General features: G+C 45.8%; 1 protein-coding gene across 2 annotated transcripts in view; it reads left to right on the plus strand.

Annotated features, from left to right (window-relative positions):
- The window catches only part of SFXN5 (sideroflexin 5), a 373664-nt gene that overhangs the window by 230577 nt on the left and 117087 nt on the right, over positions 1 to 26000 (plus strand). For both annotated transcript variants that reach the window (XM_073649478.1, XM_073649469.1), the window contains one exon: positions 4846 to 4963. In XM_073649478.1, the coding sequence (XP_073505579.1) occupies positions 4846 to 4963 (118 nt within the window). The remainder of the gene's footprint in view (positions 1 to 4845; positions 4964 to 26000) is intronic.

Raw genomic sequence — 26000 nt, forward strand, 5'->3', positions numbered from 1 at the left:
GGTCTCTCCAGAGATGCTCAATTGGGTTTAGGTCAGGGCTCTGGCTGGGCCAGTCAAGAATGGTCACAGAGTTGTTCTGAAGCCACTGTGTATTCTAGTGACATCAGCATTTTTGGATTCTAATTCACTGGGAACTCTGGTGACATCACAATCCTCTGTACATTCTGGTGACCTCACAATCCTCTGTGCGTTCTGGTGACATCACAATCCTCTGTACATTCTGGTGACATCACAATCCTCTGTGTATTCTAGTGACATCACAATCCTCTGTGCATTCTGGTGACATCAGCATTTTTGGATTCTAATTCACTGGGAACTCTGGTGACATCACAATCCTCTGTACATTCTGGTGACCTCACAATCCTCTGTGCGTTCTGGTGACATCACAATCCTCTGTACATTCTGGTGACATCACAATCCTCTGTGTATTCTAGTGACATCACAATCCTCTGTGCATTCTGGTGACATCACAATCCTCTGTGCGTTCTGGTGACATCACAATTCTCTGTGCGTTCTGGTGACATCACAATCCTCTGTGCGTTCTGGTGACATCACAATCCTCTGTGCGTTCTGGTGACATCACAATCCTCTATGCATTCTGGTGACATCACAATCCTCTGTGCGTTCTGGTGACATCACAATCCTCTGTACATTCTGGTGACATCACAATCCTCTGTGCATTCTGGTGACATCACAATTCTCTGTGCGTTCTGGTGACATCACAATCCTCTGTGTTTTCTGGTGACATCACAATCCTCTGTGCGTTCTGGTGACATCACAATCCTCTACGCATTCTGGTGACATCATAATCCTCTGTGCGTCTGGTGACATCACAATCCTCTGTACGTTCTGGTGATATCACAATCCTCTGTACATTCTGGTGACCTCACAATCCTCTGTGCGTTCTGGTGACATCGCAATCCTCTGTACATTCTGGTGACATCACAATCCTCTCTGCGTTCTGGTGACATCACAATCCTCTGTGCGTTCTGGTGACATCGCAATCCTCTGTGCGTTCTGGTGACATCACAATCCTCTATGCATTCTGGTGACATCATAATCCTCTGTGCATTCTGGTGACATCACAATCCTCTCTGCGTTCTGGTGACATCACAATCCTCTGTGCGTTCTGGTGACATCACAATCCTCTGTGCATTCTGGTGACATCACAATCCTCTCTGCGTTCTGGTGACATCACAATCCTCTGTGCGTTCTGGTGACATCGCAATCCTCTGTGCGTTCTGGTGACATCACAATCCTCTATGCATTCTGGTGACATCATAATCCTCTGTGCGTTCTGGTGACATCGCAATCCTCTGTGCGTTCTGGTGACATCACAATCCTCTATGCATTCTAGTGACATCATAATCCTCTGTGCATTCTGGTGACATCACAATCCTCTCTGCGTTCTGGTGACCTCACAATCCTCTGTGCGTTCTGGTGACATCACAATCCTCTGTGCATTCTGGTGACATCACAATCCTCTCTGCGTTCTGGTGACATCACAATCCTCTGTGCGTTCTGGTGACATCACAATCCTCTATGCATTCTGGTGACATCATAATCCTCTGTGCGTCTGGTGACATCACAATCCTCTGTACGTTCTGGTGATATCACAATCCTCTGTACATTCTGGTGACCTCACAATCCTCTGTGCGTTCTGGTGACATCGCAATCCTCTGTACATTCTGGTGACATCACAATCCTCTGTGCATTCTGTTGACATCACAATCCTCTGTACATTCTGGTGACATCACAATCCTCTGTGCATTCTGGTGACCTCACAATCCTCTGTGCGTTCTGGTGACATCACAATCCTCTGTACATTCTGGTGACATCACAATCCTCTGTGCATTCTGGTGACATCACAATCCTCTGTGCGTTCTGGTGACATCACAATCCTCTGTGCATTCTGGTGACATCGCAATCCTCTGTACATTCTGGTGACATCACAATTCTCTGTATGTTGTGACATCACAATCCTCTGTACGTTCTAGTGACATCACAATCCTCTGTGTATTCTAGTGACATCACAATCCTCTGTGCGTTCTGGTGACATCACAATCCGCTGTACATTCTGGTGACATCACAATCCTCTGTACACTCTGGTGACATCACAATCCTCTGTGTATTCTCGTTCACCATGTATTTTAGTGACATCACCATTGAATGACACAAGGATGCTGTTGGCAGATTACAGGAATATTGGACAATGGAGGGTGCCCCCCTGTATGGGATCAAAGCGCTGCTCTGAGCATGGCACCACCCGAGCCATATTGTCTGGTCCTGGCGGTGCAGCAGCGCCGCCGCTCATTACTTATTCCTCCCGATGACGATGTGGCGGTGGCACTACACACAAGCCCACATCCTGATTTGTCTATTTCAGTCCCATTTGTTAGGTTTCTTGTCACCACATACGCAGATCGGAGCACAATGGCAGAGCGAGGCGCCTGGCACAGGAACGGCGCAGGCAGCTGCTCCACAAGCACTTTTTTGTTTTCTACCTGAGTGAAACTAAAATGAACCTTCCACCATCATTAAAGCTGGCAATCTGGCCCGAGCCGAGTCAGCGAGCTGTGCGCTCTCTTGTACCTGTCACCTCGCTCTCGCTGACACACTTTCACGCTCGCTCTGATTGCGCGTGCTACTTCCTGCGTAGGTGTTCCAACACGTCCCCGGCTCTGGATCACGGGGAAGTTTGATCAGACAAAGCCGGGGTTGGCTCAGCCTCCTGCTCCATCGGGGGGACTCGGAGCCCTTAGGGCCTCATTTGAATGTTCGCTCACTGAAGTCATTAAGTGACTCGCTCTCACATCCATTTTTCTTTGTGCACATTCATATAGGAAGCCGACACCCTGCAACCAAAACTTATCCCCTCCACCTAATGAGCGGCAACTGTTAATTAGGGGAACCCATCGGTCTATTGATGGCCGCAGAAGACAGACAGAAATTATCTCTTGGGTTCAGTCATCTTTACAAAGAGCCCCAAGGCTTTGAAAACTTCATGGGTACCTGCCAAGATTTGGTGTTAAGAAGGGGACTTAATATGACTTAATTTCGAGAGCGAGGGACTGTGGTAAGGATTAGTCCTCGCCTGTCCCACCACTACGCCGAGCGGCACCTGTAACTGCTAACCCTGCTCCATCAGATCATCCCAGCCTGGGAAGAAAATATCTCACCTCTCAAATTTGCCCCAAATTTTTCAAATTATGTATTAATATTTTTTTTTAGAGAAATTAATTATATTTAACTTTCAGACAGAAAAGGCGAAACCAAAAGCCATGAGCGCACTCGAACTATGCTTAAGTTTCAAGAAGTTTTCCAAAGTAAAGCGTAACTTTTTCTATGCATTTTACTGCACTAAAGTTTTTTTTTCTTTTTTTTTTTTTACATTCATTTGATATTTTTTACAAAATAAAAGAAGTGACAAAAAGACACAGACTGGGAGACATTTTTGGATTTCTATAACAAATTTGTTACTGATTTTTCTAGTCCCTCCCGATTACACACTCTGCCGAAAACAAAGTGAATAAATACCAAAAAACAGATTTCATATTTTGTAGCAATATTTTTTGGGGAAATTAATAGATTAAATTTAACTAATTGATACAGAATCAAAAAAGCCGAAGACCACGGGCGCACTCGCACAGACCGTGCTCTTCTTCTTCGTGCTCTTCTTCTTCGTGCTCTTCTTCTTCGTGCTCTTCTTCTTCGTGCTCTTCTTCTTCGTGCTCTTCTTCTTCGTGCTCTTCTTCTTCGTGCTCTTCTTCTTCGTGCTCTTCTTCTTCGTGCTCTTCTTCTTCGTGCTCTTCTTCTTCGTGCTCTTCTTCGTGCTCTTCTTCTTCGTGCTCTTCTTCTTCGTGCTCTTCTTCTTCGTGCTCTTCTTCTTCGTGCTCTTCTTCTTCATGCTCTTCTTCGTGCTCTTCTTCCTTGTGCTCTTCTTCCTTGTGCTCTTCTTCTTCGTGCTCTTCTTCTTCGTGCTCTTCTTCCTTGTGCTCTTCTTCTTCGTGCTCTTCTTCTTCGTGCTCTTCTTCTTCGTGCTCTTCTTCTTCGTGCTCTTCTTCTTCGTGCTCTTCTTCGTGCTCTTCTTCTTCGTGCTCTTCTTCTTCATGCTCTTCTTCTTCAGGCTATTTCCTAAAGTTCCTCGGTGTCACTTTTTTCTATGTATTTCACTGCATTAAAATTATTTTTTTTTTACTTTCACTCATTATTATTTTACTTTTTTTTTTTTAATCTACATTCTCAAAAGAAAAAAAAAACTCAAAAAGATGAACCGTGAGACATTTTTGGATTTCTAACCAGGATGTTGCAAATCGCTACTGATTTTCTATTCCCTATAATCACCCACTCTCTATATCTATACATATATAAATGTTGGATTTCAACATGGTCAATCCTTTTTTTCTGCTGCAAGTCTTCTCATATCCTCTCCCATAGAAAAAATGTCCGAGCCTGTGAATTTCAGTTTGACGGAAACAAATATTCAGGAATATGGGAAAATATCTGACTCCTATTAGACAACATCATAACTCTGAATGTTGCGGACCTACCACCGATACTTCTACCAGGAGTCCTGGTCTTTGCTGCATATTCCTTTTTTACCTGAAGGAACATAGTGACGGTAGCGTTAATCAGTATAGCAGTATGGGGTCTGCAGTTATAGTGCCCTGTTGTATGCATGCCATTGGCTTTCAGCTTTATTATTAGACAACCTTCTTATTCTCCTATTGTAGGGAATTACACGTCTCTGTAGCTTCCGCTCATCCCTGAGATGTTGGGGTGATTCCATGTTGGAAGGGGCGCGTTGTCTTTGTTGACTCTTTTGTTCAACTCTGTGTATTGCAGGACATCACTGCTGCGAACATACCCAAGACTGATCCTTCCCGTGCATAGCCTTGTGTGCCTTGCTGCCTTTGGACTGGCTCTCCCTTTAGCCATCAGTCTCTTCCCCCAGATGTCTGAGGTGAGTGCCAACCTAAACCATAATAGTGCCCCTATGTACAAGAATATACCTACTATAATACTGCCCCCTATGTACAAGAATATAACTACTATAATACTGCCCCTACGTACAAGAATATAACTACTATAATACTGCTCCTATGTACAAGAATATAACTACTATAATACTGCCCCTACGTACAAGAATATACCTACTATAATACTGCTCCCTATGTACAAGAATATAACTACTATAATACTGCCCCCTATGTACAAGAATATAACTACTATAACACTGCCCCTATGTACAAGAATATAACTACTATAATACTGCCCCCTATGTACAAGAATATACCTACTATAATACTGCCCCCTATGTACAAGAATATAACTACTATAATACTGCCCCTACGTACAAGAATATACCTACTATAATACTGCCCCCTATGTACAAGAATATAACTACTATAATACTGCCCCTATGTACAAGAATATAACTACTATAATACTGCCCCTATGTACAAGAATATACCTACTATAATACTGCCCCCTATGTACAAGAATATAACTACTATAATACTGCCCCTACGTACAAGAATATACCTACTATAATACTGCCCCCTATGTACAAGAATATAACTACTATAATACTGCCCCCTATGTACAAGAATATAACTACTATAATACTGCCCCCTATGTACAAGAATATAACTACTATAATACTGCCCCCTATGTACAAGAATATAACTACTATAATACTGCCCCCTATGTACAAGAATATAACTACTATAATACTGCCCCCTATGTACAAGAATATATCTACTATAATAGCCCCCTATGTACAAGAATATAACTACTATAATACTGCCCCCTATGTACAAGAATATAACTACTATAATACTGCCCCCTATGTACAAGAATATATCTACTATAATACTGCTCCTATGTACAAGAATATAACTACTATAATACTGCCCCTATGTACAAGAATATAACTACTATAATACTGCCCCCTATGTACAAGAATATAACTACTATAATACTGCTCCTATGTACAAGAATATAACTACTATAATACTGCCCCCTATGTACAAGAATATAACTACTATAATACTGCCCCTATGTACAAGAATATAACTACTATAATACTGCTCCTATGTACAAGAATATAACTACTATAATACTGCTCCTATGTACAAGAATATAACTACTATAATACTGCTCCTATGTACAAGAATATAACTACTATAATACTGCTCCTATGTACAAGAATATAACTACTATAATACTGCCCCCTATGTACAAGAATATAACTACTATAATACTGCCCCCTATGTACAAGAATATAACTACTATAATACTGCTCCTATGTACAAGAATATACCTACTATAATACTGTTCCTATGTACAAGAATACAACTACTATAATACTGCCCCTATGTACAAGAATATAACTACTATATTACTGCCCCTATGTACAAGAATATAACTACTATAATACTGCCCCTATGTACAAGAATATAACTACTATAATACTGCTCCCTATGTACAAGAATATAACTACTATAATACTGCCCCTATGTACAAGAATATAACTACTATAATACTGCCCCTATGTACAAGAATATGACTACTATAATACTGCTACTATGTACAAGAATATAACTACTATAATACTGCCCCCTATGTACAAGAATATAACTACTATAATACTGCTACTATGTACAAGAATATAACTTCTATAATACTGCTCCCTATGTACAAGAATATAACTACTATAATGCTGCTCCTATGTACAAGAATATAACTACTATAATATTGCCCCCTATGTACAAGAATATAACTACTATAATACTGCCCCTATGTACAAGAATATAACTACTATAATACTGCCCCTATGTACAAGAATATAACTACTATAATACTGCTCCTATGTACAAGAATATAACTACTATAATACTGCCCCTATGTACAAGAATATAACTACTATAATACTGCTACTATGTACAAGAATATAACTTCTATAATACTGCTCCCTATGTACAAGAATATAACTACTATAATACTGCTCCTATGTACAAGAATATAACTACTATAATACTGCCCCCTATGTACAAGAATATAACTACTATAATACTGCTACTATGTACAAGAATATAACTTCTATAATACTGCTCCCTATGTACAAGAATATAACTACTATAATACTGCTCCTATGTACAAGAATATAACTACTATAATATTGCCCCCTATGTACAAGAATATAACTACTATAATACTGCCCCTATGTACAAGAATATAACTACTATAATACTGCCGCTATGTGCAAGAATATAACTACTATAATACTGCCCCAATATACAAGAATATAACTACTATAATACTGCTCCCTATGTACAAGAATATAACTACTATAATACTGCTCCTATGTACAAGAATATAACTACTATAATACTGCTCTTATGTACAAGAATATAACTACTATAATACTGCTCCTATGTACAAGAATATAACTACTATAATACTGCCCCCTATGTACAAGAATATGACTACTATAATACTGCTACTATGTACAAGAATATAACTACTATAATACTGCCCCTATGTACAAGAATATAACTACTATAATATTGCCCCCTATGTACAAGAATATAACTACTATAATACTGCCCCTATGTACAAGAATATAACTACTATAATGCTGCCGCTATGTACAAGAATATAACTACTATAATACTGCCCCAATATACAAGAATATAACTACTATAATACTGCCGCTATGTACAAGAATATAACTACTATAATACTGCCGCTATGTACAAGAATATAACTACTATAATACTGCCCCAATATACAAGAATATAACTACTATAATATTGCCCCCTATGTACAAGAATATAACTACTATAATACTGCCCCTATGTACAAGAATATAACTACTATAATGCTGCCGCTATGTAGAAGAATATAACTACTATAATACTGCCCCAATATACAAGAATATAACTACTATAATACTGCCGCTATGTACAAGAATATAACTACTATAATACTGCCCCTATGTACAAGAATATAACTACTATAATACTGCCCCCTATGTACAAGAATATAACTACTATAATACTGCCCCTATGTACAAGAATATAACTACTATAATGCTGCCGCTATGTACAAGAATATAACTACTATAATACTGCCCCAATATACAAGAATATAACTACTATAATACTGCCGCTATGTACAAGAATATAACTACTATAATACTGCCGCTATGTACAAGAATATAACTACTATAATACTGCCCCAATATACAAGAATATAACTACTATAATACTGCTCCCTATGTACAAGAATATAACTACTATAATACTGCTCCTATGTACAAGAATATAACTACTATAATACTGCTCCTATGTACAAGAATATAACTACTATAATACTGCTCCTATGTACAAGAATATAACTACTATAATACTGCCCCTATGTACAAGAATATAACTACTATAATAATGCTCCTATGTACAATAATATAACTACCATAATACTGCTCCTATGTACAAGAATATAACTACTATAATACTGCTCCTATGTACAAGAATATAACTACTATAATACTGCCCCCTATGTACAAGAATATAACTACTATAATACTGCTCCCTATGTACAAGAATATAACTACTATAATACTGCTCTTATGTACAAGAATATAACTACTATAATACTGCTCCTATGTACAAGAATATAACTACCATAATACTGCCCCCTATGTACAAGAATATAACTACTATAATACTGCTCCTTTGTACAAGAATATAACTACTATAATACTGCCCCTATGTACAAGAATATAACTACTATAATACTGCCCCTATGTACAAGAATATAACTACTATAATACTGTCCCTATGTACAAGAATATAACTACTATAATACTGCTCCTATGTACAAGAATATAACCACTATAATACTGCCCCCTATGTACAAGAATGTAGCTACTATAATACTTTCCTCTATTTCCCATGATATATTTGCAGTATTACTATCTCTTATTCTGTGGAGTATTTGTTTGCTCAAATCATATGCAGTTTCATCTTTACTTGCACCTTATGTAAGCCTTTCTTTGGCATTGCAAGTGAAATCAGACACAGGTCCAAAACAGCACTGATAATTGAAGAAGGCTGCATAATGTAATATAAGCTGAAAATGAGGTCTGTGAATCTAGCCAGTAATATAGGCTGGATGTGAGCTGTGTGTTTTTCCCAGTAATATAGGCTTGATTTGATATCTGCATGTCCATCCCAGGAATGTAGGCTGGATGTGAGGTCTGTGTGTTTCTTCCAGTAATATAGGCTGGATGTGAGTTCTGTGTCTCTCCCCTGTAATATACAGTTATGCTCAAATGTTTACATACCCCGGCAGAATTTTTCCTTTCTTGGCCTTGTTTTAGAGAAAATGAATGATAACCATGAGTGGAGAAAAAGATTTTTTGTTATCGGTTGGGTGAAGCCATTTATTGTCAAACTATTCTGTTTTCTCTTTTTAAATCTTAATGACAACCAAAAACATCCAAATGACCCTGATCAACAGTTAACATCAATGACAGCTTGAAGTCTTTTGTGATAGTTGTGAATGAGGTTCTTTATTTTCTCAGATGGTAAAGCTGCCCATTCTTCTTGGCAAAAAGCCTCCAGTTCCTGTAAATTCCTGGGCTGTCTAGCATGAGCTGCGCTCTTGAGATCTCCCCAGAGTGGCTCAATGATATTGAGGTTAGGAGACTGAGATGGCCACTCCAGAACCTTCACTTTGTTCTGCTGTAGCCAATGACAGGTCTACTTGGCCTTGTGTTTTGGATCGTTGTCATGTTGGAACTTCCAAGTACGTCCCATGTGCTGCTTCCGGGCTGATGAGTGCAAATTTGCCTCCAGTATTTGCTGATAACGTGCTGCATTCATCTTTCCTTCTACATATACCAAGTTTTCTGTGCCTTTTTAGCTTCCACATCCCCAAAACATCAGCGATCCACCTCCGTGCTTTACTGTAGGAATGGTGTTCCTTTCATCATAGGCCTTGTTGACCTCTCTCCAAATGTAAGTTTTATGGTTGTGGCCAAAAAGTTCAATTTTGGTCTTGTCACTCCAAATTACCTTGTTCCAGGAGTTTTGAGGCTTGTCTCTGCTGTTTGGCGTATTGTAGGCGAGATACTTTGTGTCATTTTGGGCAGTAATGGCTTTCTTCTGGTGACTTGGACATGCAGCCCATTTTTCTTCAAGTGCCTCCTTATTGTGCATCTTGAAACAGCCACACCACTAGTTTTCAGAGAGTCCTGAATTCCAGCTGATGTTATTTGTGGGTTTTTCTTTGCATCCCGAACAATTTCCTGGCAGTTGGGGCTGAAATTTTTGTTGGTCTACCTGACCGTGGTTTGGTTTTTACAGAGCCCCTGATTTTCCATTTGTTAATCTCAGTTTGAACGCTGCTGATTGGCATTATCAATTCCTTGGATATTTTTTTGTATCCCTTTCCTGTGTTATACAGTTCTACTACCTTTTCCCGTAGATCTGTTGACAATTCTTTTGCTTTCCCCATGACTCACAATCCAGAAACGTCAGTGGCTGGATGAAAGATGCAAGAGTCTGTCTGGATCCCAGAAACTCACTCAGCTTTTATGTACACACGCTGATTACAAGCAAATAGGTCACAGGTGAGGATGTTACCTTTAGTAGCCATTCAAACTCATTTGTGTCAAATTCTGTGCATGTTATCAGGCCAAAATCACCAGGGTATGTGAACTTTTGATCAGGGTCATTTGGATGATTTTTGTTGTCATTAACATTTAAAAAGAGAAAACACAGTAGTTTGACAAGAAATGGCTTCACCCAACCAATAACCATGAGTGGAGAAAAAGGTTTTTGGTTATCATTCATATTCTCTGAAACAAGGCCAAGAAAGGAAAAATTCTGCCGGGGTATGTAAACTTTTGAGCCCAACTGTAGGCTGGATGTGAGGTGTGTATATCTCTTCCATTAACATAGGCTGAATGTGAGGTGTGTGTGTGTGTCTCCTGTACAACCCCAATTCCAAAAAAGTTGCAACGTTGTTTAAAATGTAAAGAAAACAAGAATGGAATGGTTTGGAAATCTTTTATAGCCATGTTTTATTCAGAACATAGAAAACAGATCAAAACTTGAACAATGGACATTTTTCATTTCATTTGAGAAAATGAACTCATTTCAAAATCGGCAGCAACTCTTCTCAAAAAATTTAGGACAGGTTAAGCATTGCTAATGAAAAACAGCCGGAGGATCAATTTTCAACTAAGTCACATGACTGTGTATAAAAGCAGCATGTTAGAGAGGCAGAGTCTCTCAGAAGCAAAGATGGTCAGAGGTCACCGATCTGTGAACAACTGTGTCTAAAAATTGTGGAACAATTTCAGAAAAATGTTCCTCATTGTAAAATTGTAAAGACTTTGAATATCCTCCATCTACAGGACATAATATCATCAGAGGTTTCTGACAAGATCCATGTACTCAAGGGACAAGACCAACGGTCAATATTGGATGCTCCAGATCTGTGGCCCTCAGGTTGCCATGCATTAAAACAGGCATGATCCGGTCATACAAATCACTGCATGGGCTCTGTACTACTTCCAGAAATGATTCTCTCTGGACACAGTTCACCATGCAATCCACAAACGCAAGTGAAAGCTCCATCATGCGAAGAAGAAGCCATATATCATCACAATTGTCACGCCCGCAAGTGGCACACGTGGTTTGTGGACACACTATCTCACAGGGCTGGTTTTACCTAGGAGAGGCATGGCTAAGCGGCTACTTGATTTTCACTGGAGCTCCTGATGGTGCAGTTAGCCTCCAGGTACCACTCCCAGGCAGTCCCCGATACTGTGGCCGAGGTTCACCGATATGGATAAGGACTCGAAGTCACTGACAGGCAGGATTCAGACTCTGTTCAGACTACTCAATTCAGGGTGTTCTGACAGAATGGATACTGAGTCACAGATAGGGCTGGATTCAGATACTGGAACTGGCTCTACCAGAATTCACACAGGAATGCTAACCAACACTGAAATAGGTGTAGGTTAAAGTACTGACAGAACGGTTTCAGGGTTCAGGTACCATCAGTTCTCACGGTTGGTTCAGGATCAGGCCGTGGCCACCAAAGAACCAGGGGTTCAGGTTCAGGCCCTGGCCATAAAAGAACCAGGGGTTCAAGTTCAGGCCCTGGCCACAAAAGGACCAGGGGTTCAGGTTCAGGCCCTGGCCACAAAAGGACCAGAGGTTCAGGTTCGGACCTTGACCGCACAAGGACCAGGAGTTCAGGTTCAGACCCTGGCCACACAAGGTCCAGGGATTCAGGATCGGGCACTGGCCACACAAGGAGCAGGGATTCATTATCGAGCCCTGGCCACACAAGGAGCAGGGGTTCAGGATCAGGCCCTGGCCATACAAGGACCAGGAATTCAGGATCGGGCCCTGGCCACACAAGGACCAGGGGTTCAGGATCGGGCCCTGGCCACACAAGGTCCAGGGGTTCATGATCAGGCCCTGGCCACACAAGGACCAGGAGTTCAGTTTCAGACCCTGGCCACACAAGGACCAAGGGTTCAGGTTCAGACCCTGGCCACACAAGGACCAAGGGTTCAGGTTCAGAATCAGGCCCTGGCCACACAAGGACCAGGGGTTCAGAATCAGGTCCTGGCCACATAAGGACCAGCAGTTCAGGTTTAGACCCTGGCCACACAAGGACCAGGAGTTCAGGTTTAGACCTTGGCCACACAAGGACCAGGGGTTCAGGTTCAGACCCTGGCCACACAAGGACCAAGGGTTCAGGTTCAGACCCTGGCCCCTCAAGAACCAGAGATTCAGAATCAGGCCCTGGCCACACAAGGAGCAGGGGTTCATGATCAGGCCCTGGCCACACAAGGACCAGGAGTTCAGTTTCAGACCCTGGCCACACAAGGACCAAGGGTTCAGGTTCAGACCCTGGCCACACAAGGACCAAGGGTTCAGGTTCAGAATCAGGCCCTGGCCACACAAGGACCAGGGGTTCAGAATCAGGTCCTGGCCACATAAGGACCAGCAGTTCAGGTTTAGACCCTGGCCACACAAGGACAAGGAGTTCAGGTTTAGACCTTGGCCACACAAGGACCAGGGGTTCAGGTTCAGACCCTGGCCACACAAGGACCAAGGGTTCAGGTTCAGACCCTGGCCCCTCAAGAACCAGAGATTCAGAATCAGGCCCTGGCCACACAAGGAGCAGGGGTTCAGGTTCAGGCCCTGGCCACTAAAGGACCAGGGGTTCAGGTTCGGACCTTGACCGCACAAGGACCAGGAGTTCAGGTTCAGACCCTGGCCACACAAGGTCCAGGGATTCAGGATCGGGCCCTGGCCACACAAGGAGCAGGGGTTCATTATCGAGCCCTTGCCACACAAGGAGCAGGGGTTCAGGATCAGGCCCTGGCCATACAAGGACCAGGAATTCAGGATCGGGCCCTGGCCACACAAGGACCAGGGGTTCAGGATCGGGCCCTGGCAACACAAGGTCCAGGGGTTCATGATCAGGCCCTGGCCACACAAGGACCAGGAGTTCAGTTTCAGACCCTGGCCACACAAGGACCAAGGGTTCAGGTTCAGACCCTGGCCACACAAGGACCAAGGGTTCAGAATCAGGTCCTGGCCACATAAGGACCAGCAGTTCAGGTTTAGACCCTGGCCACACAAGGACCAGGAGTTCAGGTTTAGACCTTGGCCACACAAGGACCAGGGGTTTAGGTTCAGACCCTGGCCACACAAGGACCAAGGGTTCAGGCTCAGACCCTGGCCCCTCAAGAACCAGAGATTCAGAATCAGGCCCTGGCCACACAAGGAGCAGGGGTTCAGGATCAGGCCCTGGCCACACAAGGACCAAGGGTTCATGATCGGGCCCTGGCCACACAAGGACCAGGGGTTTAGGATCAGGCCCTGGCCACACAAGGACCAAGAGTTCAGGATCGGGTCCTGGCCAGACAAGGTCCAGCGGTTCAGGATCAGGCTCTGGCCACACAAGGACCAAGGGTTCAGGATCGGGCCCTGGCCACACAAGGACCAGGTGTTTAGGATCAGGCCCTGGCCACACAAGGACCAAGAGTTCAGGATCAGGCCCTGGCCACACAAGGACTAGGGGTTCAGGATCGGGCCCTGACCACACAAGGTCCAGGGGTTCAGGATTGGGCCCTGGCCACACAAGAAGCAGGGGTTCAGGATCAGGCCCTGGCCACACAAGGAGCAGGGGTTCAGGATCAGGCCCTGGCCACACAAGGAGCACGGGTTCAGGATCGGGCCCTGGCCACACAATGACCAAGGGTTCAGGATCGGGCCCTGGCCACACAAGGACCAGGAGTTCAGGATCGGGCCCTGGCCACACAAGGTCCAGGGGTTCATGATCAGGCCCTGGCCACACAAGGACCAGGAGTTCAGTTTCAGACCCTGGCCACACAAGGACCAAGGGTTCAGGTTCAGACCCTGGCCACACAAGGACCAAGGGTTCAGGTTCAGAATCAGGCCCTGGTCACACAAGGACCAGTGGTTCAGAATCAGGTCCTGGCCACATAAGGACCAGCAGTTCAGGTTTAGACCCTGGCCACACAAGGACCAGGAGTTCAGGTTTAGACCTTGGCCACACAAGGACAAGAGGTTCAAGTTCAGGCCCTGGCCACACAAGGACCAGAGGTTCAGGATCAGGCCCTGGCCACACAAGGACCAGGGGTTCAGGATCAGGTCTTGGTCATACAAGAACCAGGGGTGCAGAATCAGGCCTTGGTCATACAAGGACCAAGGGTTCGGGTTAACACTCAGCTGCACGAGATGAGGGACCTGGCAACATACAGTTGAACACACACACACACACACTACTACACTGGAACTATATGGGTTGCTTAGGCACCTCCCCAATGGGAAGGGTGCCTTTTATACTTGGATGCCTCCCAGCTATTGGCTGGAGGCATTTACAATGTGTGCTTGCTGCCCCTTTAAGATCAGGGGAGTGCGCACGCGTACTAGATGCTTAAACGGAAATCAATGGCCAGGAAACAGAGATGCTCCGGAGACGGAGAGGTGGCCGTGTGACTGCGGCGGTGAGTATATCAGCATCCCTGCATCGAGGGGGAAGGGGAACCATGCAGAGGAGCCAGCATTAGATTTACAACAATGCAGAAACGCTGCTGTATTTTCTGGGCCAAAGCTCATTTATAATGGACGGAGGTTCTGTTCTGTGGTCGGGTGAATAAAAATGTGAAAATCTTTATGGAAACTACGGATGCCGTGTCATTTGGACTTGGGAGGAGAGGGACCATCCAGCTTGTTATCGAGGAGAGGGACCATCCATCTTGTTATGAACTCAAAGGTCTTTCGGCTCTGGTATATGGGGGCATTATATAGCGGTGTTAGAACAACATCTGCTCCATCCAGACAACATCTATTTCAGGAAAGATCGTGCCTATTTCAGCAGACAATACTAAATTGCATCCTGCATCCATCACAACAGTATGGCTTTTCAGCATTCTGGTGATGAACTAGACATCAGTAACTCATCTATCCATCCTGTGATTTTCATAATTACAACGCTTTTCCTTCTTGGAGTTGGGGAGCGTATCAGCACAGCTTCTATCCTGCACTAATTTCCTCTATATGTGCTTTCCGTCTTTTCTATAGCATGTATTCTATAACTTTTTTGAGATACTGTCTCCCCTCTCTAGCCTATGGAAATCTTTGCTTCTATCTCTAACACTAAGAGAAGGGAGAGAGAAACCTCAAAACCAGGACCAGGAGATTGGACATATTTGTACCAATGAGGACTATTTATAAAGTTACTTTATTTTGCATGTAGGAAGCAAATGAGCAATACAAAAAATCTATATAGAGTTTTCAATAGCTGATTATGACCAAGTAAAAGTTTAAGTGATATGCTCATTAATCATCATTCGAAGAAAATTAAATATAAGAGTGTCAAGGGATAAAGCCGTCAATACGAGCTCACTGACGGATGCACTGGAAACTCATCCATCGTGCTGTTTGTCTGTTCTCTGGTCCCGCTGAACTGGCCTGCTCTCGTCACAGGAATTTGTGTAGAATCGATTCAGAGATTCCCGATTCCTCAGCCTGATAGTCCAGCGTGATGCTACGGGGAATGTTGATATCCTATAGAGCCTATGATCATCACAGCAGAAAACTACTAAAAAAAACCATTGAAGACCCTACTAAATCCACAGTTTGCTCCTGGGTCTTCTGCAATAAGGGCTCGTCACCAAGTCACCCCGTAACAACCCAGTTCTACGGTCAATCCCCGAAAATCCAAGAGCAGAAAGAGATTTTACCCTTGTTGGTCCCATGAAAGCTTCTAGAACATCATCTATGGGAATAACATCACTTTGTCACATGTTCCCCTAAGTTTTGGGGTATTCTTATTTTATGGGGCAATTTTTCTTCAAACCTGATAGACCGGAATCTCTGCCGTATGACCTATCTAAACTACCCGGCGAGCCTGTACCCTACGTGATCAGCTATCGTCCTCGCTTCTCTCCAATCACTTCAGCAATTAGCAATGGAAAACACATTTATTTTAATTATTCTAAATCATTTACAAATGGATTTGGCCTTTAAACAGCTTTCAATTGAAATTCCAACCTGTTTGGAGACGTATTCAGTAAGAACGGGGACATGTTTAACCATTGCCTGGTCGTCTGTTAATGGAGACAGATATCACGGCGGCCTCGTAGAGGGCTGGCCCCGTCAGTGACTTGGTCGGTTGTGTCCTGCCATGCTGCGTCTTTATATCTGGAGGTTTTTTTCAGTTTTTCAATTACGTAAAAATTAATTACTAATCCATTTTGATTTTGTTTTCCGCCAGTTGAGGAAGGTCGCAGCTTAATTAATTGAATGGTTACTTTGTTAGCGGCGTCATACCGTTCCGTGAAGGTCTCCGGTGACACCTGCTCTTGCCCCGTGGGCCGGCCAGACGTTGGCACTTTTCTCTCTCGCCCCGCTACTCTTCCCTTAGAGCTGTCTTTTTCCCTTTAACGTTGGTGTCAGCTACCCAACAACATCATGTGAATTCACTTTGTCTCGTCGAGCCCGCCAAGAATTCTGTGGCCAAGAGCCCTGAGCTCCCTCAAATGTGCCGGGAATGCCAAGTGCCCAGATGCAATTAGAGCTTTTTTTTTTTTTTTTTTTTTTTTTGTATTTTCTTTTTCTATGTATGTCGTACAAATGTACTCTTCCCTCATTACGATCAGTCTGTGTTGGCTCTATTACCACAGTCTGAGGTCATATGGCCATCACTGATTTTATGATTAGCGAAATGATTAATAACAACATTTGAGAATTAATGAGACTGCTGCACCGAGGAGAAGTGAATCGACATCCAAGAACAAAACAAGTGTTCTTCCCTCTGTTTTATTTTATTTATTTATTTTTTTTTATTATTAATCTCCCGCCTCTCATGTAATTTTAATTTTCAATGATCACATGATTTCTCAACATTTTGCCTTTCTGAATGGCAGTTCACCTTGACGAGACCGGGCTTATTCCTTTCGCCAGGTCATGCCAACATCCCAACCTTGGTCTTTTCTCGCCTCAACCCATTATCTTCTCATCTTCTTGTTGGAGAGAAGTGAAGGATGACCCTAGGGCGAGTAAGATGAAAGGTGAGGAAGGGCGTCTTCCCCTTGCAGGGGCTTTTTCTATGAGAAGTCTTTGAATAGAAGCACGGCCTTGGAATTCACTCGTTCCCTATGTGGAGATCCAGCAAATGTAGGGAGTAGAGATATGAGGAATCGAGCCCTAACAAATGGAATTCTTTACGATTTTCCCAATAATATTAATTTCGCCAGCCAGCTGCTATTTTCCTAGATTCTTTTGAGGGTCTGGAAGCCATTATAATGAAAATGTATTACATTCAACTGTCCCGGGCCCTCTCCTGATTCCTTACGCCTCCTCCGCTGACGCTTCCGGGTCCTCCTCAAAGGTCTTCTATTCTTCTGCAGGTGAAGCCCACGTGGTCATGTTGTGGTGATGCTCGTCATTGACAGTTGAGAGGGCTTTAAGGAGTCAGGGGAGAATCTAGGGCAGTCAAGTATAATGTAATTTTTATTAACCCCTTCCCTCCCCTACATTTATTAAGCTTTGGTGTCTTGGGGAGACCCCAGAACATAATGAACATCTTTCCACGGCAATTGAGGCTCTTTCTTGTGGACTAACTTTATTAGGGCCGAATCGAGTGAATTTGTCTCAAACAAGATTCGTTTATCTCTAGTAGGGACCCTTAACAGCAAAGGTCCATGTATGCAAATTACATCCAAAAGGAAGAAATCAGTGTCCAAACCAGTGAAAAGTCTTGAAACATGTCTAGGGGAGTATCAGCCAAAGCAGACATCCACCTATATAGAGCACTGTCTCAAAGTCATTGTTCACTGTCAGCTGCCAGGTGCTTGTTTCAAAAGCATCTCACACAACCTACCAGTGCCCTACTCGGTACTAACCAGGATCAAGAACCCCGAAACAGCTGCCTACAGCTGGGCGGGACATTGACTTACGGGTTAGGTGGGACTATCAGTTTTCTTACTTTTGGAGGAGAACTTATCTACAGAAGATGTCTTCTGATCCAGAAATCTCACATGAGATCCAGACATATGTGAATACTTCTTGATACTCGTACATGGCGGACAATAAATATTAGTTTGCACGGGAAAGATAGAAAATGGGAAGATCGATTTTGCTCCTTCCAGTTGGTCCATCAATCATAATGCCTTCTTAGACGTCCTTGGATGGGTCTATCCAGGAGTTGGTTTCTCAGAATTTACGGTAATTCTGAAAGCTTCCGTAAACCTACAACCCAAGAAGCCATCTAATGTGTAAGGGGGGCATCGTGACTCTTCTCTATCTGCAAATTCCTAGGAAAGAAGGATAGCAACTGCTTAGTCCTTATGTAGAGACAATGGCGTTACCTGTTCGTGGTTTCCCATGTCTATGGTCCACACTTCCGGTCACCTGCCATCTGTAATCCATCCTTCGCACCAAGCTGTAGATCTGCGCTGTTATTTCCAGATCTGTTCCAACCCTTGTATTACTGGCAGGGCCAAATCAAAAACCGCAAAAGGTTAATGAGCCGATGTGCAGCGGGATTATTTCAGGAAGATGACAGTGAACCAGTAATTACTAATTAGATGCAGTTTAACAGGAGGAAAAAAGTGAAATCTCCTCTTCACCAACTGTCAATAATTAGCGGAGCTGGTGAGGGTGAAATGTGTCCACAGTTAAAAGGCTAATGCTTTAATGAAATGACACTTTACTCTAGAGCTGCGCTGAGGTCGCTGGTGGAGCCCCGGTGGCACCGCTCTATTGGTTTTGTGCGGTCAGACAATGGTTGATGGTTTTCTTCTTGCACAATCCTCATGCGGCTCTCATGCACAGTAGATGGCTGTCTGCCGAATGATCGTTCCCAAATCCCCCACACATGGGGACGCTCGGCCGAGGCTCCTGATTCTCTATGATAGAGCTGCTGACCGGCTCCTCGGGGAGCAAAAGTTTCAGCTGTTGAAATTCACAGGACGGGATCTCTGTCTCCCTGGCATCATCTGTTGGGTGACTGTCGGAGGCCCCCTATACACATTAGACTGCGCCGATCCTGCCAATATCGGTGGGTCCGGCCAACTGTAGTCTAATGTGTGTGTGGGCCTTATGTGTGGGTGGTACGCCTGTGGACACATACCGAGATGACATCTAATTAGAATGTAATTCTACTAGTGTCTAAAAAAAATCCCAAATTGTCAACCATTTGGCTTACAATATGCTGTGGTAGAGGCCGACTGCCCATCTTTTGTAGACAACTCGCCTATCCAGGTTTACCGGTCTACCTGTCTTTACATTGGGTCAATGTGAGTCGTGTCAATGTGATTCTTTCCTTAAAGGATTTGTCATTTACCCTATTAAGGAATTGAGGGTTAATAGAAGGAAGGTTTTCTGGTCAGGGTTCTCATCTCTTGGCCAGAGGGTGATTATAAAGAGCGTCTCTCACTCTGGAGGACCTGTCCAAGACCTAACACTGATATGAATGGACACTGTGTAATTCTTCATTTCTCCTGTGGTGTCACTGTAGGGAAACTGAACAGCCAGGTTAATCCACAGATCATAGCTGATCGCTGGCAGGACACTTTGTGATCAGCTTATTGTCAAGGGACTTATCAAGGGAAATCATCCAAAGCCCAGAAACCCTTCAAGACCAGCAGAAGCCACAATGAACGTTTTCTTACACATTGCACTTATACCAACTTATAGTCCGGCTCATATCTTTGGTTTTGCTGTAGTTTCTTGCGCCTTGTGCAAACAGGGGCGTGGTGCCCCCTTTCTGAGCTACATATTTTCATCTGTATAGCTTCCCATGGATGGGTGTCTCAGTCGGGGCCCTGTCCTGTTCTGCCCTTATTCACATTGAGGTCGGCTGACACAAGGCGAGCTTTTAATACTTGAGACCATTAGGACCGTCCTGGTGGGTGCACCTTGCAGCACATGGGATGGCTTTTGTGACTTTTATTTTATCAAAATTGCATTGACTATGTACCCTATGTTATTTACATATACTATTACTATTTACTTGCTGTAGGGTATATGCTCCTTTTGGGGTTTTTTTGCTTTTTTCCTGGGTCACATCAGTAATCTGTAGCTCCCTCAGAACCGTCTCTTACCTGATGGCATCTCTGGCTCCTCGTTTGATTAACTGGCGCGGTGCGACATCAGCGTTGTGGCATCAGACTTGACGTTGCACCAGGTCGGCTAACCAGAAGAAGAGTCACAGATGCGGTCAGAGGAAGTTCTCAGGACTCCCGACCAGCAGCCACAGATTAGTGACGTGGCCGATGGATCGGGTCAGTTCAGGTTGATCTTGCCCCACATCTTTTACCACCCCCATTTGTAAGAGCTGACGATTGGCCAAAAGATCACTTGATTGCTCCATGTAAGTTGCAGCGAGAGCTGATTGACTGGCTAGATCGTTGTTCGCCTCTCGTGACCGGTACACGGTCCAGATACATTTACACTGGACCATGAAATAAGTATAACGTCTATGTAACGTGTGCGATATCCGAGCCTCCCCCGACTCGGAGATGACACTCCTCACCCTGTGGCTCCTACCTCATTAGCTCCATCTCAGAATCCACCTTGTGCCTTTTCATGTCAGGCAGAGCGAGTCCGGATCGTGTCGCTGGCGTAATGGCCGTAATTAACCTCCGCACTATAATCTTCTAATCTGTGCAGGATAATTCTGCAGAAATCCTCAAGCTTAATTGATGCTAAAGAGGAAAGGAAACGAAACCTGGAGCCTGATGTAGTGGAGGTGAAATGGACGCCCGCTGCCCACGGTGCCCCATAGGTGAAGCGGACGCCCACGGTGCCCCATAGGTGAAGCAGACGCCCACGGTGCCCCATAGGTAAAGCGGACGCCCACGGTGCCCCATAGGTGAAGCGGACGCCCACGGTGCCCCATAGGTAAAGCGGATGCCCGCTGCCTTCGGTGCCCCATAGGTAAAACGGACGCTCACGGTGCCCCATAGGTAAAGCGGACGCCCGCTGCCCACGGTGCCCCATAGGTAAAATAGACGCCCGCTGCCCTCGGTGCCCCATAGGTAAAGCGGACGCCCGCTGCCCTCAGTGCCCCATAGGTAAAACGGACGCCCGCTGCCCACGGTGCCCCATAAGTAAAGCGGGCGCTCACGGTGCCCCATAGGTAAAGCGGACGCCCGCTGCACACGGTGCCCCATAGGTAAAACGGACGCCCACGGTGCCCCATAGGTGAAGCAGACGCCCACGGTGCCCCATAGGTAAAGCGGACGCCCACGGTGCCCCATAGGTGAAGCAGACGCCCACGGTGCCCCATAGGTAAAGCGGATGCCCGCTGCCTTCGGTGCCCCATAGGTAAAACGGACGCTCACGGTGCCCCATAGGTAAAGCGGACGCCCGCTGCCCACGGTGCCCCATAGGTAAAATAGACGCCCGCTGCCCTCAGTGCCCCATAGGTAAAGCGGACGCCCGCTGCCCTCAGTGCCCCATAGGTAAAACGGACGCCCGCTGCCCACGGTGCCCCATAAGTAAAGCGGGCGCTCACGGTGCCCCATAGGTAAAGCAGACGCCCGCTGCACACGGTGCCCCATAGGTAAAACGGACGCCCACGGTGCCCCATAGGTAAAGCGGACGTCCACGGTGCCCCAGAGGTAAAGCGGACGCCCGCTGCCCACGGTGCCCCATAGGTAAAGCGGACGCCCGCTGCCCTCGGTGCCCCATAGGTAAAGCGGACGCCCGCTGCCATCGGTGCCCCATAGGTAAAGCGGACGCCCGCTGCCCTCAGTGCCCCATAGGTAAAACGGACGCCCGCTGCCCACGGTGCCCCATAAGTAAAGCGGACGCTCACGGTGCCCCATAGGTAAAGCGGACGCCCGCTGCACACGGTGCCCCATAGGTAAAACGGACGCCCACGGTGCCCCATAGGTAAAGCGGACGTCCACGGTGCCCCAGAGGTAAAGCGGACGCCTGCTGCCCACGGTGCCCCATAGGTAAAGCAGACGCCCGCGGTGCCCAAAAGGTAAAGCGGACGCCTGCTCCCACGGTGCCCCATAGGTAAAGCAGATGCCCACGGTGCCCCATAGGTAAAACAGACGCCCACAGTGCCCCATAGGTAAAGCAGACGCCTGCTGCCCACGGTGCCCCATAGGTAAAGCGGACGCCCACGGTGCCCCAAAGGTAAAGCGGACGCCTGCTGCCCACGGTGCCCTATAGGTAAAGCTGATGCCCACAGTGCCCCATAGGTAAAGCGGACGCCTGCTGCCCACGGTGCCCCATAGGTAAAGCAGATGCCCACGGTGCCTCATAGGTAAAGCAGACGCCTGCTGCCCACGGTGCCCCATAGGTAAAGCAGACGCCCACGGTGCCCCAAAGGTAAAGCGGACGCCTGCTGCCCACGGTGCCCTATAGGTAAAGCAGATGCCCACAGTGCCCCATAGGTAAAGCGGACGCCCGCTGCCCACGGTGCCCCATAGGTAAAGCAGATGCCCACGGTGCCCCATAGGTAAAGCGGACGCCCGCTGCACACGGTGCCCCATAGGTAAAGCGGACGCCCACAGTGCCCCATAGGTAAAGCGAACGCCCGCTGCACATGATGCCCCATAGGTAAAGCGGACGCCCATGGTGCCCCATAGGTAAAGCGAACGCCCGCGGCCCACGGTGCTCCATAGGTAAAACGGACGCCCGCTGCACATGGTACCCCATAGGTAAAGCGGACGCCCGCTGCCCACGGTGCCCCATAGGTAAAACAGACGCCCGCTGCCCACGGTGCCCCATAGATAAAGCAGACGCCCGCTGCCCACGGTGCCCCATAGATAAAGCAGACGCCCGCTGCCCAAGGTGCCCCGTAGATAAACCGGATGCCGGCTGCCCACAGTGCCCCATAGATAAAGCGGATTCTGGCTGCCCACAGTGCCCCATAGGTAAAGCGGATGCCGGATGCCCACAGTGCCCCATAGGTAAAGCGGATGCCGGATGCCCACAGTGCCCCATAGGTAAAGCAGACGCCTGCTGCCCTCAGTGCCCCATAGGTAAAGCAGACGCCCGCTGCCCACGGTGCCCCATAGATAAAGCGGATTCCGGCTGCCCACAGTGCCCCATAGGTAAAGCAGATGCCGCCTGCCCACAGTGCCCCATAGGTAAAGCAGACGCCCGCTGCCCACGGTGCCCCATAGATAAAGCGGATTCCGGCTGCCCACAGTGCCCCATAGGTAAAGCAGACGCCTGCTGCCCACAGTGCCCCATAGGTAAAGCAGACGCCCGCTGCCCACGGTGCCCCATAGATAAAGCGGATTCCGGCTGCCCACAGTGCCCCATAGGTAAAGCAGATGCCCGCTGCCCACGGTACCCCATAGATAAAGCAGATGCCGGATGCCCACAGTGCCCCATAGGTAAAGCAGACGCCTGCTGCCCTCAGTGCCCCATAGGTAAAGCAGACGCCCGCTGCCCATGGTGCCCCATAGATAAAGCGGATTCCGGCTGCCCACAGTGCCCCATAGGTAAAGCAGATGCCGCCTGCCCACGGTGCCCCATAGATGAAGCGGATTCCGGCTGCCCACAGTGCCCCATAGGTAAAGCGGATGCCGCCTGCCCACAGTGCCCCATATTGATATCGCTCCATACAAGTGACACTTTCTCACAAGTGATGCATCTGAGTTGTTGACAAAAGAAAAATTTTCAAGTACCGGAAAAACGATTCTGTCTTATCAAGTGCCTTTTAAGTGCTGCTTTCAAGCCCCATCCCCCGAATGGTTAAGAGCAAGGTGTTTAGTCCGGGCTGTCAGATGTCAGCCCTTTTCCCTTTGATTCCTAATGGCTTCCAGCCATGGAGGGGTGATCAGTGGCTGCAGAGGCTAGGTGTGAGGAATGTGTCCATGTCCTGTCACCCTCACACCTGGGGAGAGGCGCAGGACGGATACTTTACATACCTCAACCGGTAAACAAGAAACCGAATCCTGCTCTGACCATGAATGACGAGGAGAAGGGGCCATTTCCGGAAGGTGTCAGGCCTGTTTACTGTCCTCTGGACCGGAACCGCTGTGGATTGGAGATAATTCACTGTTTGCACATCCAGAACTTTGCTTTCAAAGCATCCAAACCCTTCAAGATATTGTACTACTGCCATGTGTCATGTGCATAGCTGCCAGCATTGGTAGAGAACAGGGTCACCAGTGCCACCTATTGGAGGGAGCAATCCTAAAAGTCAATATCATCCCGTTAACGACCCTTGCCACATGACTTAGGATATACAACCAACCAGAATCTTCTCCAAGAGGGAAAAACCTCCATTTGTAGAGAGCTGTTTCTGAATTCTCGTGGCTTACTAGTGCAAAGTAAGAAAGTAGGAGAATGGTTACCTGGGTGAGAGGTTTTTGACATAGGGCTTAAGAGGCAAAGTCTTCTTAAGAAATTGGCATAGTGGATCAATTGGTCAAGCTATGCTTCCTGCAGAAAAAAAGTATTTAAATAGTCTCTTAACAGAGGAAGAGGAAATGGTCACCTACTTCGCACTGAGAGATACAAAAACTCCGAAACAGCTGTCTACAAAGGGAGGACTTTCTCTGGTTTGGATTTATATCCCAAGTCCTGTAACGAGACTCTTGTAACAAGGCTTGATATTGATGTCTAGGACTTCTACTTCCAATAGGTGACACTAGAGACCCTGCCCTCGTCCTCTGCAAAGAGGCTCTTTGCATACTTTTTTCCAGAGAGGATTGCATGCCCTGTAAGTCTCCCTACACCAGCCTGGCAATCTTAAGGAGAAACTTTATAACCAAAAAGATTTGGGATACTTGTTTCCAAACTATGGTCCAGTCCTCTGTTGCAGCCGGACTTTACGCCGGCATCCTTGACCCAGTTTCTCCTGGGCTCCTTTGTCTTTTCCTACATGTCACAATACATGTCATGACGTCACAGAGCCTAAAAAGTGTTCGAGGACCTCAGGAGATGCCAGGACAAAGAATGCTGGCCACCGAAATGAAGTCCAGCTGCAACGAAAGACCAAAACATAGATCGGAACTAAGTGAATGTTTTTGCTTTTCTATATCCATTAGACATCCCCACCCCAAATCCACCTGGCAACAGAATAACCCAAGAAGTAATTTGGATACATTCTGCCCACTTATCGACCTAATAGAACAGTTCCAAAAAGAACGAGATGATTCCAGGGTATGGGTAACTAAAGCTGGCCTTTTACTTTTGAAAGCCCAGTCCCTACAAAGTTGCAAAGAAACTCTTTGAGAATTCTATAGCTTTGCCATAATAAATCCAAAAATCTCCCCATAATGGAGGATCCTTAAAGAGCATCTGGCTGTTTTGTCGCAATTGACAATTGTCCCAAAAAGTATCCAAGATTCTTGGAACAATTGAAAAATGCAATGGTCGCTGCAGAAGCAATTCCCGACAGAAGCGCATACAGAAGGCTTCTTGTGCTTGCTTCCAAAATGGTGCGTCATT

Source organism: Phyllobates terribilis, unplaced genomic scaffold (assembly GCF_046119375.1).
Source record: "Phyllobates terribilis strain yellow unplaced genomic scaffold, ASM4611937v1 Scaffold_1__5_contigs__length_1240528914, whole genome shotgun sequence".
NCBI classification, from domain to species: domain Eukaryota; kingdom Metazoa; phylum Chordata; class Amphibia; order Anura; family Dendrobatidae; genus Phyllobates; species Phyllobates terribilis.